Below are 20,568 nucleotides of genomic sequence, written 5' to 3' on the forward strand. Positions count from 1 at the left end.
AAGACAACTCAGACCTGAGACACTTTGTATGTGACAAAACATACATTAATGTTTACACACTGTTGATGGGCCAAAAGTCAGACAAAAACATGCGGCCAACAGACAGATCAGACAGACAGGTCAGACCAGACAGATAGGTCAACAGACAGATCAACAGACAGATCAACAGACGGATCAACAGACATGTGAACAGACATGTGAACAGACAGGTCAACAGACAGGTCAACAGACAGGTCAACAGACAGATCAACAGACAGGTCAACAGACAGATCACCAGACAGGTCAACAGACAGATCAACAGACAGGTCGACAGGCAGATCAACAGACAGGTCAATCAACAGACAGGTCAACAGACAGATCAACAGACAGGTCGACAGACAGGTCGACAGACAGATCAACAGACAGGTCAACACAGTGGCGTCAGTTCAGTAAAAGCTAGGGTATGGCAGGGTTAACTATCTGGGGCGCGCGGCTTCGGCGGCACGGCAAAGCCGTGCCGCCGAAAAAAGAATTGGGGGGCCCCTTTTTTGGGGGGCCCTTTTTCGGCCGCACGGCTTGTCTGCTGCGGGGGTTGCTGTGTCAGTCTTTTTACCAAAAAATGCATGCAGAGAGGTCTGCTTCCTTTTCATTTTAACTCACTGTTCACAAGTAAATAAAACAGCCTGTCTGATATTGAAAAAACGCGCCTCTGCTGCTTGCTAATTAACAATAATGCATTGCACCTGTGTTGAACCTGGGATTCCCTAGCCTGGGCACCATTCCTTTTCGGGTATATGATCCGGTCGGGAGTGGAAGTTAAAAAAATTTAAAGTGGCCGGATGGGCAGAACCGGAAACACGTCTCACCTCAAAATAGGTCCGTCCTAATAAAATCCTTGATTTTTTAATGTAAATGTGCGTGCACTATCCGGAGACTATTTAGCGTCTGTATTATCCCACGGGGAAATTCTATTCCATTTAAATAGGGATTGGGGACCCAAAACAAAGTAGCACCGCAAAACCGGATGGGCAGAATCCGGAAACAGGATTATTATTATTTATTTTTTTCAGTAGGCGTGGCCTAGACCGGATCATATGGGTCTTTAGTAACAGACACCAGGCTTTCCTCCGAGGTGGAAAGACTGGTGATGCGAGGTTAGGGATTCTCAGGCTGGGCCTGGGAATATACCATTTGACAAGATAGGGGAGAATAGGGGAGATACAAGCAGTTGTGAAGAATGAAATACCCTGTGAAAGCAATCATTTTGCATTGGTAGTTATTTTACTGAAATTTAATAACAGAATAATCAACGCGGATAGACAAAGACATTCATGGATTTTTTTATTTTTTTTTTCCTGGAGCCAGGGTATGGCAGCTGCCATACCCTGCCATACCCAATTGACGCCTCTGGGTCAACAGACAGATCAACAGACAGGTCGACAGACAGGTCAACAGACAGATCAACAGACAGGTCAACAGCCAGATCAACAGACAGGTCAGACAGACAGATCAACAGACAGATCAACAGACAGATCAACAGACAGATCAACAGACAGATCAACAGACAGGTCAACAGACAGATCAACAGACAGGTCATAATATCATCACACACAGTCCAGAATTCCCATTTTAATCTCATCTCTTCTTTCTTTGTTCCTATAAAACTCTGCAGTGAGTTTTTAGTTTGTACCTTGTATGTCCCAGGATGAGGTGACATTAACCACATGAACCCTAGCGTCACTGTTCTGGTTAGAACATGTGGTGGAAATAGTAGATCTACAAGCTCACAACTTTCAGCTTGTAGATCTGCCTTTTCGGCAAACACATTTAGTGTAGAGGGAAAAAAAGGGGACCTGCAAGCCCTGGGGGACTCCGGTCAACTAAATATACAGTAAATAGGTTTTAGTGTTTGTCTGTTTGTCTGTTTGTTGATTGAGTGGATGGTTGGATGGTTGGTTGGTTGGTTGGTTGATTGATTGATTGATTGTCAAGTGGTTATGGTATTTAACAAGTCTACACTTTCAAAAAGGAAGCCTTTTCACACAGATCAAATTGCCAAACAATTACTTGCTTTAACATCCCTTCAGCAACCAGGGGGGTGACGAGCACAGCCCCCATGTCACTCTCTCTCTCTAGAGGACGGGGGGGGGATGGCGGGGGGGACACTCGCCATGCTCTCTCCCGGGCACGAGAATACTCTATCGGCTCTTCAACAAGGCGGCCTGCATACCCAGGTAGAGCAGGCGACAGCTTAAAGCCGGTGGAGGAGCTCTCTCCCGGGACGACCAACCATGCAACTCCTACACTCTGTGAGTGTGCCCGTAGCTTCCATGGCTACGTGTCTGACAGCTCGCTCACACTGGACTCCGGAAAAAGACTGTTTCTGTAAAGCCTCCAACCCAGTGGAAAGGTCGTATGATTCTGAAACATGTGAATTATGGCAACATTCCACGATATGCTGTATGTATGTGTAGTTTCTCACTTCCGAAAGGCTTCATGATCTATCATTTTCCCCTTCATCACTTCCACACAGCGTTGTGTCATTTAAATAGTCAGTCTATTCCTGTTCAATTATTTTCCCACATGATGTCCGATGTTTAATTTTATCTACTAACATTCAAGCCCTCCTTAAGTGGGTGGACTAATACTTTTCTTTTGTTCTAAGTTATTCGACTGGTCCGTTAGGAGAACATGTCCCACGTCAGGTCTCCCTCAAATATGGGCTTCAATTGGAACAGGCATGAGCCTAAGTCACAACCTTTGATGACAGCAAATGCCTGTCATTAAACGCTTGAATGAAAGATCACATAGTTATGACGTACAACGGAATGCAGTGGCATTTCGAATATTTTTTTGCATTTATTTACCTTGATACATTTGTGAGACGATTTTTATATTAACAAGGTGTCTGTCATTTCTTACTCTCTGTTTACAGTAATACTATTGGGATATTTATAGCAAGTCTGACAAGAATTCACATTACTATTACTATTATTACAGTGACGTAATTTCGATATTTCATAATAAAATGATATTTTAATATTAATACGAAAAGGCACCAGAAAATATTAATAATAAAATATTATGTTCTGTTCAGCCTCATTACTACAGGCATGGTTGTTACATAATGCAGGTGCTGAGCTGGAGAAAAACAAACAATAGAATGAAATAAAAAATCCTCACACACAGACAGCATGGGCTCCAGTTTAATCATTATTTTATTGCATAAAACGTTTAAATAGCTCTATATTCTTATTTTCTATAGCTGTGTTTGTTCAGTAACTCTCCAGCTCTTTAATGAACAGAAAATCAGGAGAGATAACTCAGACAGGATACAGAGAGTGATGACACAAAGCAATTAGCAGACAACATTGGAACAGAAACTCTAAAAACTTGAAGTTCATAAATGGTACTGAAATTGGCAACCCAACTGAAAATTTATTTTCCGTTAACTAAAGAGCTGGAGAGTCAGGGAGACCCCTGTTACTGAGCAAACGCTCTATAGCAATGATTACTATCACAATATAGAGCTTAAACCTTTACAAAAAAAAACATAGCAAATAGCAAAAACATATTAGGCTACCCTACCTTTAATGCACAAATCATCAAGTGAACAAGGGATTGTGAAACAGTGAACAAGTGGTGTACACCCAGTTCTTACATTAATATGTTGTAGGAGAAACCTACTTGAAAAAGGCAGCACAAGCAACAGAAGAACGGAAAATATTAAAATTGTACACATGAGAAAGCTCAATAGTTTGACACACCACCATCAAGCTAAAAGGCCATCATTAAGTGTGAACACAGCCTATAGAGACACCTCTAATAATCTACAAATGGTTCAATATTAAAAGAGAGAGAGCCCAGATATGAAGACAACATAATTACAAGGGACCAAAAATAAACAAGTGTCCTGTCGGCAGGCCTGTTTGGTGGATATAAAGAACATTGTGAAAGTGTGAATACATATGACTTCTTCCATGTTGTCTTCTCTTCACCATGTTTTCCGGACGTCTTCATTTACCAACCTGGAATAAAACAACATAAAACTTTAAAAGGTTAAACACAGACGCACTGACTGACAATGAATAAGATATTACAGTCTGGCAATTTCTATTTAACTTCCATAAGGTCAAAGAATATAGGTAAATAATATAGGCTACAGAGATTGTGTGGCTGCTGCCAACAGTTACGATTCTCCTACCACAGTTTGAGAACGAGTCAAGGTATTGTCTTACTCTCATAATAACTACATGACACTGTATGTGTTTTCACCTTCACTTCATCAAAGCATCTCTCACTGCTATCAAGTGGATAGAAGAGTTCACACCACAACTATAACGATGACAGTGTTGAATGATACAACTTGGGATCAATTGCACAGCGATTGATGAACGATAGAAACAACGACAGCCAATCAAAATCCATCCCAAATGACAGGATGTCACATTCAACACGTCACTCATGTTCAAAATGTTTACAGAATGTTATCATTCATCAGTGTGGATGCTCCCATCATTATCATTACAGTTCATTGGTGTGGATGGCAATAGCTCTGGAGTCCTGCATCTTAATGAATCAAACATTATGGTTGATGAACAGTTTGCATGGCAGATCTCTCTGCAGTTAGTTTTACAACCATTTGATCAATGTCACTGTAAACAGTATCAACCAGAGTTTAGATCCCATAACCCAGAGGGACAGTGTAATTGACTATTTGGTTGTCATAACAACCGTGACAATGGTGTAATGGAGGAGTAACATAAACACTTAGATGACATGACAAGATGTTGATCAAAGTGACAAATGAGGTGTTGATGAAATGACTATTTATGGTTATCAGCAGCATTAGCTCTGCAGCTGTTCTACATGAAGATAGAATCTTACCAAGAGATGTTCCTGCTTTGACCTGAGAATAAACTGTATCTTCACTTTGTTCTGGAGCTGCTGATTCTGCCAACGGAAAATACACACAAACAATAATAGCAGAAATGATAATCAAATAATTCAAATCCAGAGAATACAGGACCTAGTGGTATTTTCTCATTATGTTTCAATGGAACATAATATCGTTGCTGTCGGGCAGAAACCAGCTAACTCCATTTTGACGCTTTTGCATTTCTCTCCATAAATCAGTGCTATTGAACACCCTTTACGTCTGTGTGTTGGTAAAACAAAAAGTATTGAACCAATGAAAAGTATTAAAAAGCGCTTCTGACAAAAGCAGCTACCTCCATTGGATCCTCAAACTTTCTGCTAAACCAGCTAACCCCACCAAAGGGGGGTGGAGTTAGCTGGTTTTGCTGACTCCAGGCTCCACCCCCTTTTGACCTCCAACCTCATTGTGAGCTTGGAGGTCCTTTCAGCTGTTCTTATCAATGATGAACAAAACCTCCTAACCCCACTTTTTGTTTAGTTTTTTTCCATTTCCTGAAAAAAGAACATTTTGAAGTTGCTGTCGGGCTGGTTTCTGCCTGACAGCAGAGATCTATAGGATAAACTAGCATATTGTGAATTGATAGTGTACATACTACAGTAGGTGGATATACATTTCACCTACCTGTCCTATTCTTGACTTTGTTTTGGTAGTTAACCTGGGCGTAGGTCACATCTGCTTCTAAAACACACAAGTCAGAGCAAAGTATTCTTCCTCCATGCATATGGTTTATACACACACTTACACTCAATGGACCACAATATAAATAACCTTTACAGCTTGTTTTGTTTTATCTTTGCATTTGAATCCACAGTATGTTGATTCAAGTCTCATTCTTTAACCATATGAAGCTGTCTACATGTCTTGTCAGTACTTAGTGGTATTTTCTCATTATGTTTCAATAGAACAGATATAGGAAAAACTCCTACTATATTGTGAATTGATAGTGTACATACTAAGTGAATATACATTTCACCTACCTGTCCTATTCTTGACTTTGTTTTGGTAGTTAACCTGGGCGTAGGTCACATCTGCTTCTACAAAACAACACACAAGTCAGAGCAAAATAGTTGTAAAACGTGTTTAGAACTGTGAGTTGATCACCTGAATCTGTCAGGTTAATTATTACCATTATACATTACACCTAAAGGTCATTCAGATGAACAATTTTCAGATAGAATACATTGAATATGTACCTGTGTGTGATACCTCTGTGGAGGAAACTCTCTGTTAGGAACTCTTGTATTTATGTTTAGCTGACTATACATATGAATATGATTATACACCGTTAGGAAGACACAGGCTGTCATAGTAATGTGATGATAGTGTGTTGTAGTTGACATACTTGATGACATTCATAGAGAGTAAAATTTACTCTCTGGCCTTTCAGACACAATTTTTTTGTATGATTTTATTTTGTATGTACAACATACAACATACAACACCCCCCCCCACACACACACACACACACACACACACACACACACACACACACACACACACACACACACACACACACACACACACACACACACACACACACACACACACACACATTTCATGTTTGTTTGTTGTTTGCTCACCCTTCTTTTTCTCGCCCAAATGTTTGAGTTCAATCTGTGAATATGTCACATCACTGGACTCAGCTGCAGGCTCGTCTGAAAGAAAGAACCATAAACATATACAAACAACAAACAAACAGATAAATAAATACTGTACACACACACACACACACACACACACACACACACACACACACACACACACACACACACACACACACACACACACACACACACACACACACACACAAACACACACACAAACACACACACACACACACTGTAAAATATCAATATAATAATATCTTATTTTCTACAATTCTGTAAAATCTAATAACTCCCTCTTTGAAACCCCACATTTAAACAGGATACTCTATGCTACTCTAGCATTTTCTGTTTTTGAGAGCCTTTATGCCACCTGCTGGTAATGTAAAACAGATAAGGTGACTTGATCACTTCATGTTACTGTGATTCAGATGTGTTGGTTAAATCTGTAAACATTCCCTTTAAATGTATGCCTGGATTTTGATTGACTGATTCACTGACTGACTGACTGACTGACTGACTGACTGACTGACTGACTGACTGACTGATTGATTGATTGATTGATTGATTGAAAGGCTGACCATGCTGAAGTGGGGCGTGGCGGTCATCTGGACGTCCTCTCTGGTTTGGTCTTTGGTCTGCTGCTGAGTCCTGATTGGTTCCCTGGGTCCTGACAGATCTATTTCAAAATAAATGTTTAACATCATAAAGTAGTGAATGATGGTGGATTTACACTCAGGCTAGTTAGCAAACATTGGAATATTCATGATTATTATGTATTATTATTTTGTGCCATTCCCAATAGTCACACACCAGCCTGTCAGTGCCCACTATAATGTGCTACTATTAATTAACCCCTTCCATCCCCTGCAACCAGCTCAGTGGCCTTGTGGTTAGAGTTTCCAATTCCTCTGCCGGGTCATACCAAAGACTATAGAAATGGGACCCAATGCCTCCCTGCTTGGCACTCAGCATCAAGGGTTGTATTGGGGGTAAAGGTAAGTCTCTATGACATATTCATCATGTCCAGAGGATGTATAACAGGCTTGATGTATATCAAGACACCTCACACTACAGACACAGGAGATATGCTCCTGACCTATGGGCCACATGGCTCAGAAAGGCTCCTTACTTATAACCTGTAATAGTTGACTGTAATATATTACTTATAACCTGTAATAGTTGACTCTGTAGAAAATATAAGCTTCCACTTGACTATAAGGACATTAATTATCAGGAACATTCTTATCAGTACCTACCTGACACAACATGGATCTGAAATAAAAAAGAGTAAAATATGTTAAATAGTGTTTTACACGACAACCAGTCCTCTGTGTTCAGTATGATAACATACAAGACATTATTTAAAGATATAAACCGTCTTTGAGTGCATCTCACCTTTAGATGTTCTGTATCGACACAACAGGAGCAGAAGGATGGTCAGTAGAATCACAACAACAAGTCCTACAATCAACCACACTACATGTAGAGAACTCTGTTCCACAGGTACAGTCACTGGAGGTTGAGTCGATCCAGACACTGAAGACTGAGTAGATCCAGTCACTGAAGACTGAGTAGATCCAGTCACTGAGGATTGAGACACTATAACAGCAATAAAAACATCATTTGAAATGAATAGATTAGTATTAAAACAACTCATTTCAGCATTTAGGCTGCAGTGCTTCAAAAAAGTGTGCTTCAGCTACCGTAACTGCTATAAACCTGGAAGACCACTGCCTATTTATTGTGTACAAGTTCACAAACAAAGCTGGATTTTTTTTCTGTATTTGAAATTATTATTATTATTATTTTCCACACCTACTGAATTACAATAAAGAAAAGTAAAACATGAATGGGTTTACAGTACCTCTCACTGCCATCCAGCTCTGTGGTGACTCTCCTCCAGAATAGTTACACTTGTAGAATCCCTCATCAGACTTAGATACAGCAGGTATGATCATCTCTCCATTGGTTTTAGTTTGGACCAGTTCTTCATTTCTATAAAAGTCCACGTTGGAGAGAGACGAGTCTGTTGTGTGTTTGCATAGAAGAGAGACAGAATGTCCCTCAGTCACAGGGTGAACAGGACTCACCAGGATGACAGGACCATCTGTAAAACAGTTAACAAGTTAAACACAGTCAACATGTTAGGATTCACACTGAACTGATACAAAAGCATGTTTAGTGAGTGAAGTAACTAGACTCACAATGTACTGTGATGTTGACAGCATTGCTGAACTCTCCCAGTCCAGACTCACACCATTTCACTTTGGTACTTAGGATGTATTGATTACCATAGGTCATCACTCTCCATTCAGTAGAGTTTCCCTCACAGCTCACTGAAGACCTTGAATTATACTCAGAGTAGAAGTGTTGAGTTCTGTTAGAACTCACTGTGATAGAAGCTGAAGAATGAACATCTAAAACACAACACAGGATCAGAGGTCAAACAACGAGCAGTGTTACACTGACATAGTGAACATAATACTCAATAAAAGTGAAAACAAGATCATAGAATGTGAGAGAAATATGAGACATAGCATACTGACTAAGTTAGGCTATCCAGAAACCAGTGTTAATTTTGTCGACATAAACCATGGCGACAAATGTCCGTCGACTACCTTTTTTCACTGATTAAATAAAACTAAGTTATGTTGACAAACACTATGACTAAATATATTGACAAGACAAATAAAAACAAGACAAACATGTTAGGGACGGACTTATGGATAAGAGAACTAAGACAAGTCATTCTGAATTTTATTCAAAGGTAACCACACAGGCTAAAGTAATTTTCATCATGTAAGCTGGTGTGTTTACGCTCAACTTCAAATACAATACAAGCTAAAAAAAACACCATTGAACTGTACTGATTAGAAAAGTGAATGACCCACAGCTGCTTAGCTCGTTAATTAAAATATTGATTCACACACTGAATGAGTGTAAAGTTTCACTAAACTGAAAGAAATATGTACTTAAAAAAAAATGCATGTTTGAGAATAATTTAAAACAATGCATTACACTTTTATGCATTACACTGTTAAATTTGAGTAGACTAAATCTACTGTAGATTTAGTGGAGTAAAATCTTGTTACATTTAGTGAACTAAAACATTTCACATTACTAAAATATTACACAAACTAAAAATGGATTTTATTCAAAAGACTGAAAAAAACAAAAACAAACGTGCTGTCAAAACACTGCGAGAAACCAACATAGAAGAATAAAAGACAAATAAATACATTATATACAGTAAGTCACACTCACCACCAAACCACACAAACTGAGGTTTACTGTATCCAGTGTAATAAACTGGATCTCCTCTCCCAGCTTTACACACATATCCTCCTGTGCCTGTAGGATTATGAATGATGTAGGAACCTTCTACAGTTCCATTGATGCTACCAGGTAAGAGATTAGAAGTGTAGGAGTAGTCTGATGATGATAGTATAGGAACCACTCTGTACCAGTAGAACCTCCAGTCTGCAGATGATTCTTTAACCTCACAGCTCAGAGTCACTGAGGCTCCAGGACTCAACCATGGAGGAGACACACTGAGAACAGGTTGAGGTTGGTCTGTTGGTAAACATAATAATCTCAATTAAAAACATTATTTATTGTACTGTTGTCACATACTGCATGAATTTATATTTCATGCAATGCCTGTCTGAAAATATAATGACCGCACTGACACGACAATTTCATGCTCTCTAGATAGAAGATGAACCCTACTGATTTTGGTGACCCAATGGCCTTTGCAGTAACACCACCCTTACGCTGTGTTCACACTAGCAGCTACATAAGATACAAAGGTACAAAGTGCAGCTTTGTACACATACTGATCATTAATCAGAAAGGAAAGATGACTTAAACACACATCTTTACTTGTAGACTTCAGGATACAGAATAAACAACAGGTTGCAGTGAACTAGACATACACACTCATTTATTAGCTGGACAAACATTATGAATGTGCATATTAAAGCCACAAGGTGGCAGCCAAAGACCACTTTACTTTGTGCAAGAACAAAATGTGACTTAATACATACATATAAACTGACATGAATAGATAATAATAATAATTAATAATTGAGAGTATTAAGCACAGTAAATACATAAATCTTCACCTTGACTGTGTCCATAGGAGAGGAAGTTACTCAGCACTGAAACACATTTTATGAGACAATATCAAGCTGAGCATAATATATCTATATTTTAAGTTTTTCCTAATAAACACAACACCAACATACTGTAGACAGGTGACTTCAGTTCAACATGCAAATTGCAACGAACAGTAAATTAACTATTCTGCTCATTGAATAAAATGTAATTTTGTCCAATCTGTATGGTAGAGTTTGTTAATAAATTATAACATTTTATACAATTGGGGTGGTTGTATTTTGTCTCCCTGCTCTATTATTGAAACATTCAGATTCTGTGTCTAGGTGAGACATGACCTTTGACACGATCCTGTTTCTGGTTTAACAAAGATGTTTAACTGAAGGTCAAGATTCAATTTATCCCCTAAGCAAGCAGGCAGGCTCAATGGTAAAAAAAAAAATGTGCGTGCGTGCGTGCGTGCGTGCGTGCGTGCGTGCGTGCGTGCGTGCGTGCGTGAGTGCGTACGTGCGTGCGTGTGTGTGTGAACAGTGGTTTGAGGAAAACATTGAAAATATTTCATAAAGTACGTGGGCAATAACAATGTTATCTAAGGTGAATGTGAAAAAAATATTTGCAATAATATCCTGACATCCAACAAATGTTTTGAGTATTGAAGGTAGCTAATCATCAATTGTTAATTATATATATTTTTTTAAATAAGAAAGAAAGAAAGAAAGAAAGAAAGAAAGAAAGAAAGAAAGGCCGTCTGTACTGTATAGTTGCATCATCACTGTTGGCTCACCTTGGTTTGTTATTTTGGTTGTCTTGATAATAGTAAATTAAAATATTGTTAAAACTACAGCAAGGTGAGAACATTGGTCTAAGCCTAGAGAATACTGATCAGATAATAATATCAGACACACTGGGTTGATTTGGCTTTGGTGTTACTTTATTAAACTGACATGGTGTTACTGTATTAAATCTCAAATTAGCTTCCTAAATTGAGTTGATACAATTCCTTCATTGAAGTAATGGATAAAATACTATATCAATAGAGGTGCTAGTAATAATAGTAATATACTCACAGAGGAGAACACAGAACAAGATATGAGCCATCTTCTCCTGTGATGAACGACTTCTAGCTCCTGTTCATACTGAACTAATGAGACACACTGAGAGAGAGAGAGAGAGAGAGAGAGAGAGAGAGAGAGAGAGAGAGAGAGAGAGAGAGAGAGAGAGAGAGCTGAAGAATATAGGCTGGTATTAAAGACCACAAAGGAAACAGCCTCTTCGTCAAACCACACTCTGTCTCACAAATATACATCCTCCATCACAGTGGAGCTTCAGTGGTCAGGTTTCCATTCAATGCTATTCTGACACTAGTTGCATGTTTGTGTGTGTTTATCAGAGGTGGGTATAGTATCATGCTGCAAGTAGGAGTAACACATCAGTGTTTTTTTTTATTCAAGAAACGAGTACTTTTGCTTGTTTCTTTAGTTTTTTTTACTTTCTTTATATAAGTATATTTTGAGCAAGTAATCAACTTTTTGCGTCGCTACATTTGCCATTTATCCCTCATTACAACTAGTCTATTTAAAGGTGTGGATCAAAGTGTAAAGGGTGAAGATAATGCAAGGAACACCTCTGACGCACTGCCCGCCTGGCTATGAACACACAGACCTGATGGTATATGTCATGTATCCACGTTTGTGATTAGCAGTTAGCACTGTGGTTTCACATGCACTTTTGTCAACACAATGACGTGGTGAGGCACACAGCTCGACTGGGCACAGCATAATGCAGAAGAAGAACAGGAGGGGCTGTGTGTGGAGAGACACCACCATGGTCCATCTGGGCTCATGGTGGGTTTTGACACACGCCCACTTTAGAGGAGAGACGAAAAAAGTACTGAGAAAATGATCTGTTTAAAATGAGTTAATCCCAGAGTCACAATCCTGAACCATTTATATCATTTATTTTTGTACGCTCCTGGTTGGTTTTGCACTATGTTATATGTTTATCTTCTTATATTATCTATCTATCTATCTATCTATCTATCTATCTATCTATCTATCTATCTATCTATCTATCTATCTATGTGTTCCTGTGTGCACTACTACATACAAACACATCAGAGTGGACAACACAGTGCAAAGAAGAACTATAAACCACAAAAGGCTGCAGTGTCACAGCATTGAATGACAGGAAGACTCTATGAAACCACACATCAAACAGGAAACTGGCTTTCTACTCAGTTGTACAGACAATTGTGTCATGTGACCTACTCATATAGTATTAAAGCAGAATGATGCAAAACAAAATGATATTATTGTATTTGAAATTGTGTGGTCTAATCTGTCATATAGCCTAGTGACAGAAAATACATAGTGTAATAATTGTGTTATGTTATTGATGATGTAGCGACCTTTTGTCCATGTGGTGGTTGACTGAGAGTACCCTTTTTGCACTGACTGGCTTTGTGCAGCAAACATGACAAAAAAGGGAAATGAGGAATGTCCAGAAGTTAAAGTTGAACTCAAAAAAGGTTTATTCCATATCTGTTGTTCCAGGCTTGAAAACATAAAATCAATAGACTTGAGCATATAGCACATATCTTAGAAAAGAAGGCAGCAGCAACAAAAAACAGACATAAAAAGCTGTGCACCTCCAATCAACTACACCTGGCCCTCTCTTGGCCAGGTTCTTATGCTCTCCTCTCCTCCATGTCTGTAGAGGTGTAACAAAGCACACTGACGGTGACATTAGACATGGCACATACTGTAAATGTGGCCTATTGTAGATCGGCTCCTACAGATGAGATAATGTTATCATTTCATGGTAGGACTATTGTTCATAAAAATGAATTCAAAATAAGGGAATTACCTTTTCTGTTTCTTTACAATTTGTATTCCTTCTGAAAGTGAGGCAGTGAGACTCAGATTTGTGCAAGCTGTAAAATAGTTTGAACTCTTATTAAGCAAAGGAGAGCACACAAAATAAGACTTTTAGACCTGACGCATCTGTCCAATCATTTCCCCTTAAATATTACATAAATGGATTTTATTTAGAGTTCAAATATGTTCTTCTAATGTTTGTGTTAAACTAAATTAATCCTTAATTAAAAGAAGGGGATGCAGTGTCACCAGAGGGCCAGTAGGAGTGTCAGGAGGAATCTATAGGGGAGTTTTAAGGACAACAATGATAAAGCAAAATGTGAAAGATGAGTTGTATTATATATTAGGTGTAGAAGAACATTCTCATCCAAAACAAGGCAGGTGCTGAGCCGAAGAAAAACTAACTGTGGAATAAAAGAAAACTGCTCACACATGGCTCCAGTTTAATTAAGCAATATTACACGAGAGGGTTTTCCATCATTATTGGCTCAACAGCGATACGGTCAGGAGCAAGGAGCTTGCACCGAGTTCCCCAAGCATCACTGAAGTAATCGCTAGTTTTGACTACATAAGGGGTCCGTACTATGACAAGTTATGTTGTCATATACGGTCAACAGGTATTGCATAAACGGTGTAGCATGAGTTCCCAGCTTGCATCATTCCCGACTTAATTTTTTCCAGAAAAGGCCGGTGACCATTTATACATCATGGTACTGTGGTAACAGGTACTGCACTCGGTACTCTAACAACGGGTACAGCAAGTGTTCTGACAATTACAGGTACAATGGGAATTGCATAACCGGGTGGTACCGGTTACGTGGTCCCCGAATAGGCCAAGTACACACGCACACACTTTTCTTTTCTTTTCTTTCTCTTTTGTAGGCCGAGTAGCTAACCGTCTAGTATGAAAAACTGCACCAATCACCAAGTCATGGTGCTATATTAGAGCCCTGCAGGCCCGTCGGGACCCGACCCGGGCCGGCCTGGCTAAGGCCGTTTCTGTATTTGACAACTGAGACTAGTGCAGCTGCTGCGCGCACCAGCGGAAGCGCACGCTCGAAAATAATTAGTTAATAATAATACATAAATAAAAAGGTTTCGGGCTTCGGGTCGGGTTCGAGCTGTAAAATTGAGCCACCTATCGGCTGAATACAACGGGCCAGGGCCGAGCTAGGGCCCACATTTTCGGCCGGTGCAGGGCTCTATCCTATATAGACCTAGACAAGTGAGCCATTGTGAAACAGTGAACAGTGTGTAGATCCGCTTATTTTTTTAAGTTTTACTTTGGCACTGTATTTACTTTCATAAAATACTTTTGTACTTTTAATACTTTTGTACGGTACCTTTATTCAAGTCAGGTATAGTCACGTCTAAAATGAGCCTCAAGTAGAGTTCTTCTTCCACCACTACCTCCACCCACATGAGAGTTGGATGTGTTCAATATGGCCACATAGCAAAGAGAGGAGACACACTGGCTCTCATTTATCAACATTGAGCAGATAAAAATGGACGCACGGTCATTTCAACCCAATTCTTGGCATTTAACAATCTGTTCTATGGATTTCACTCGAGCGTAGCTGACACTCAAATCTCACTCAACTCTCAGCTCTTCTAAGCCAATGTGTATTTCATTATAGACTTACAGTGAGTGCAGCATAGTCTGACAATCTGACAGGCATCTAAACATATCCAGCAGCCATTTAAAACAGACCACATAGGCTACTGTAGGCTATACATTCCACGCCAAGGAAAGTGTCAGACATCATTGTAGGCCTGTCACAGCATACATTATATAAAGTGATTCTGTCATTGTTTTACTCTTATAATATCTACATACAATATCACTGTGTGCTTTCACCTTCACTTCATCAAAGCATCTCTCACTGCTCCTCTCCCTTATTGCTACAGGTTACACACATGGACACAAGATCAGCTCTGTTACATCATTACATACATTACATAGGTCCACACCAAGAACAATACATTGAATGATAACTATAAATGAATCATTTTTAAATCGAATTCTAACTCAAGTTGATCGTGTCCACATCACAAATATTGGGCCATAGCTTAGTTGGTAGAGAAGCTAACCAGCTTTTTTGTGTTATCCGTGTAGAAACTGTGTAGAAATATTTATGAAAAACCTTATAACTCTTAGTTATAACCTGAATAATTCAGTTCAACCAGTTTATTGTTCATGTGTTAAAATTACAATATTATTATATGCTGCTAGATTAAGCAGCATAAGTGACCCCTGATACATTACACCCAAAAGGAATTCAAATGAACTGATTTTATGTATTTTTTTCTTCTTACCCTTTGTATTCTTGCCCATATTTTTTAGGTCAATCTGTCACCTCACTGGACTCAGCTGTAGGCTCAATTAATCTCTACAATGTTGTAAAATCTGAACACTATGCTATAGACCAATTATTTGTTTACCAACATTGAGACTGGATGCACATGTGACTGTTTCATGTAATCAATTCCCAACAGAACCTGGTTTCAGTTCATTCAACCTCCTCTTGTGTGTTGGCTAATGGGGTGCACACATGGCGAGACATATACTTCATTGCACAACGGTATTGCGCGCTGAGAATAGCTGACATACAAGCTCTCAACCACGTCGCGGATGCGACCGTTGTGAGCTTGGAGGTCTGCTATTCTCTGTGCGCGACACTTTCGCGGGACGGAGCATAAATTAGGCTTGACGGGCTGCAGCTGCGCGAGCCAAGCAGTTTCTGGTGCCATGATCATAGAGCGCTCCCTCCATTCTTATGACAGCCACTGGAGGTGGGGTTTGGGGGACAATTGCTTTGAATTGCTATTATTGTTTACACACAACAGAAACCAAGGATTATATATTTCAAGAGCGAGAGATCACAGTAAAAATCCTAAGCATTCTTCCTCCATACTGTGAGAAAAACAGCATCTGAAAGTTTGATGAGATGCATTTTTACACATGAGTGCAGTGACCACTTTTACATTGCATCTTATGAGCGGTGGAGTTCATTTGGTGCTATCTATTTTATAAATGCTGTTACAACTATGGCATAATGCAACATCATTGAAAAATGAATTGATTTTAAAGGCTACTAATATACTGGAGACAAAATAAGGGTTTAGGATGTGTTTGTTGTGTCATTGATGAGAGACTATTTTAAAACTAAGGCCTGTTGTTCATAAACATACAAAATATGTGAATGTTATTATATGTTCAGTTACTGTCACGAGCCAATCCAACTCTGGACAGAATGTTATTATTTAATAAATCATCACTTGTTGTCTATATGCTTGTAGTGGCAGCTGGCCAATAGGAGGCGCTAGGCCGGCACCCCACCACTCTCAACATCTGGTGTGAAAACACAATCCTTCACCTTTGGCTGTTCCAGCCTAGTGGGGAGAATACTGAATATCTGGAACTGTTCTTAGACAATAAAGCTCACAATATAGAAGTCTTTTAGAGCTGAACCATCTTTACAATAATTTCCCCTTAAAGATAATGATTTGGGGGCACGGTGGCGCAGTCGGTAGCGCTTAACAGCTAGAAGGTCCTGGGTTCGATTCCCGCCGGGGACGCTGTGGGCGCCTGGGGCGTGTCTTCTCCTCTGCTTCATCAGCGCCCATATAGGTGGGGTTGGCGAAAGGGCCTACAATGTGTGGAGTTTGCATGTTCTCCCCGTGTCTCCTAGGGTATAGTTAATTCCCTCACAAAAACATGTATAGTAATCCTGGTCATTATACCGCCTCCCCCATGACAGCCGGGGTGCCTGATGGAGGGGAAGGGAACTGGTTGGAATAACGTGTTCCTTCCACGCGCTACGTCCTACCGGGGAAACTCTCCCCTGTCAGGTGACAAGAAGGTCAGTTGGCTCTCATGCATTGAAGAAGGCATGAGCTCGGCCCTGGGCTCCCTAGGCTGGTGGGGGGAGTGTAGCGCCCAGGATCACTTAGAAAATTGGCACCGGGTGAAAAAAGGGTTACAAAATCGTGGGATATTTTTTTTTTTTAACTTTCTATTGTTTTAAGTAACTCTATATTCTGACTGATATAGAGTGTTTGCTCAGTAACAGGAGTCTCCACGTCTCTCATGCTCTTTAGTAAACAGAAAAGGCATTTCGGTCGGGATACCTATTTTATTTATCGGGAGAGAGACAGAATGCACAGAATAGATTAAAGAAGTGAAATTGGAAGAGATGTCACTAAGAAATGAGCAGACAAAATTGGAACTGGAACACTATCAAATTGGAGCTGATAAATGGGTACTCTCTCTGATTGGCTGACATTTTTCAAGCCACCTGAAAATGTTTTTTCTGTTTATTAAAGAGCTGAAGAGACCTACCTCTGTTACTGAACACACAGTCTACAGTGCATAGCAAGGGTTCCCACACTTTTCAGACTGTGACCCCCCAAAATAATCACATTTGAACTGGGGACCCCCCACCCTGACAAGCACTTGGAATTGTAGGAGTTGAGGCATTATATTTAGTATGACTCGGTTCCACAGATAAATATTGTGAAAATAGCCAATCTACAAGCTCACAACGCCTCGAGGCGTTGTGAGCAAAAAATCCATTTGTCTTTACATATTTTAAAAACATTTTCCACAGGTATGTTTAAAATAAATCATGATTCTGTCCATTTTGAATAGCATGTATACATGATTATTGTGCAATTGACAGATTGTTGTTGTTCTCAGTTAATAACATAATTATGTTTATAAATGGCAGTACGGCCACTCTACTCACTGTACCTTGTACATGTATGTTTAAAATGAAAGCATGAATATATGAATCTGTCTACTATTTCGAATAGCTTAGTATTGAATGAAAAGCACAATGGTATATTTATACATATGAAACACAATTTTATCAATAATTATACAATATGTGTCAGCCCGCAACAAACCTGCGAGCTCAGAACATAAGTTGAATGTCTAAAGAAAAAACTAACGACTGAGATGAGATGTCAGAAGTATAGAACTGAGTGGGGAAAAGAATAAGGGTGGCTATCAGTTTAGGCATTTAGCAGACGCTATTAATCCAGAGCGATTTACAGTAAGCAAGGACACAAGATAATACATCATAATACATCATGATACACATAATACATCAAATGCATAATAATAGTAATCTAATAATAAAGTAATACATAAGTAAACAAATAATCTAATAATAACTAATACATACGTAAACCAAGAACCTATCATCAGCCTACATTGAAACTATACACACGCCAGGTGACAGATAAGATAATAAAGTGTGACTGAAGATTATGTACAAACCAGGCGATTTTTCTCAGTTAGCCATGGTGGAATCCATAAACAACATGAAGGGAAAAGTGAAAAGCAGGCAAGCAGCATATAAGCCATGAGAGCACTGACACCCTTGTCTGCCAAGCGACCCCAGACTGGCTAACATGGTATGTGAAATAAATGCTGATTTTGTTTTTAAAACCTAATGGTTGTTGTTACTTGTTACTGTATGCCAATATGATTAAACTCGTACTGGGTAACCATAAGAGTGGGCACATGGGAACCCTGTATATGCTTTGGAAAATGATGAGAAATAAGGTAAAATATATATGATTTGAAGGTAACAGGATAGATAGATAGAGGAAGAGTGGTCGATGTTAAATTGGTTATTTTTTCAAACATGTAAAAAACATACATTTAAGTACACATATTCCTACATTGAAACGGTTGAAACACTAGTTCATTAGACCTACTGTAATAGTAAAATTAGTGATATACTCACAGAAGATCACGCAGCGCACAATGTGACCCATCCTTTCCTGTGAAGAACGACTCTGAAATGCCTTTCTACTTCCTGTTCACAATGAACTAATAGCTGTGAGAAGCAGATAGAGAGAGAGAGAGAGAGAGAGAGAGAGAGAGAGAGAGAGAGAGAGAGAGAGACACAGACAGACAGACAGACAGACAGACAGACCACGCACCCTTTATGCTGTATGCTCCATCAAACCTCATCTTTCTTGTCTTCTCGAGAAGATTCATGAAAATCAACATTCACACATTTCTTGATTTTTGACTGACAGGAGTGATTACAATACTCTGCCTGTCACACACTGTAAAAGTATCACATTTAATACACAAGTAGCCTATGCTGTAGAATAGTTAGGGTGGAAATATTGTCCAAGAAAAAATAACCTGTAGTTATTATTTAGTCACGCTCAGTCACTGAAACACACTGCTACACACGACCTTCGAATGTGTGTGTGTGTGTGTGTGTGTGTGTGTGTGTGTGTGTGTGTGTGTGTGTGTGTGTGTGTGTGTGTGTGTGTGTGTAAGCAGTAAAGGTAACCTATAAAATTGAAACCACAGAACCAACACGTGCGCGCGCACACACACACACACACACACACACACACACAGACAAAAACTCCCCCGCGCAGGTGAATACTACTGGAGGAAGCATATTATGTTGATCGTGTGTTGATAATGTAGACTAGGAGCACAGTTTCCAAATGCATATTCGGAAATGGATGAAAAAACTGACAGAATCTGCTGCAAGTGCAACCACCTCTGTTCCTGGGCTCACACCTAGCACTGTGAGTGTGGACGATAACAACAACACAAGCACGGCCTAGTCGCTCTCTGCCCAGGACCCGGTTCCCAGTTCTCCTGTTGTCACTGTCAGCACTGAATCGCCATTATCACCACCAACACCGTCAGAGTCTTAAGACGAGCCAGTCCAGGTTAGTCTGTAATTGCATTTTGTACAAAAAAAAATGTGTGTGGTGTGCACACTCTTTTTGACACGACAGTCTGAGCTATATCTGTCAATGTACCACTGGTACATTAGAAGACTGCATAAATATATATTTTGAACTGTAAGTTAATAAAAAAAACCTTCTGGTACTTTTTAATGAATAAGGCACGGGATACACGGACGCGTTTCGGTTTAAGTAGAAAGTTGTCACGGTGCGAGGCAGAGAAGTGTAGGACCCAAGCGCAGACAGTGAAACGGAGACAGAACAATTCAGATGCAGGGGGGTTTATTACTTAAACAGGGAATATAAAGACAACCGGTAA

General features: G+C 39.5%; 1 protein-coding gene across 1 annotated transcript; it reads right to left on the reverse strand.

Annotated features, from left to right (window-relative positions):
• Positions 1–6,511: 6,511 nt before the first annotated feature.
• Positions 6,512–8,859, reverse strand: LOC308089664 (low affinity immunoglobulin gamma Fc region receptor III-A-like). Its single transcript, XM_080434522.1, has 5 exons — positions 8,730–8,859; positions 8,390–8,632; positions 7,921–8,037; positions 7,104–7,201; positions 6,512–6,573 (listed from the first exon to the last, which is right to left on the reverse strand). Exons 1-5 carry the CDS (start codon positions 8,824–8,826, stop codon positions 6,544–6,546), a joined length of 585 nt encoding a protein of 194 aa, XP_080290648.1. The 5' UTR covers positions 8,827–8,859; the 3' UTR covers positions 6,512–6,543.
• Between the last annotated feature and the right edge of the window lie 11,709 nt (positions 8,860–20,568).

Source organism: Gymnoscopelus braueri (assembly GCF_963280865.1).
Source record: "Gymnoscopelus braueri genome assembly, chromosome: 8".
NCBI classification, from domain to species: Eukaryota; Metazoa; Chordata; class Actinopteri; order Myctophiformes; family Myctophidae; genus Gymnoscopelus; species Gymnoscopelus braueri.

Coding starts and splice junctions, on each gene's coding strand:
- LOC308089664 (XM_080434522.1), bottom strand. CDS start 8,826: ATGACCTATGGTAATCAATACATCCTAAGTACCAAAGTGAAATGGTGT. Junction 8,038..8,389: donor GAGCTGGATGGCAGTGAGAG/GTACTGTAAACC, acceptor CTCAACCTCCAG/TGACTGTACCTGTGGAACAG. Junction 7,202..7,920: donor TCGATACAGAACATCTAAAG/GTGAGATGCACT, acceptor ATTTTGAAATAG/ATCTGTCAGGACCCAGGGAA.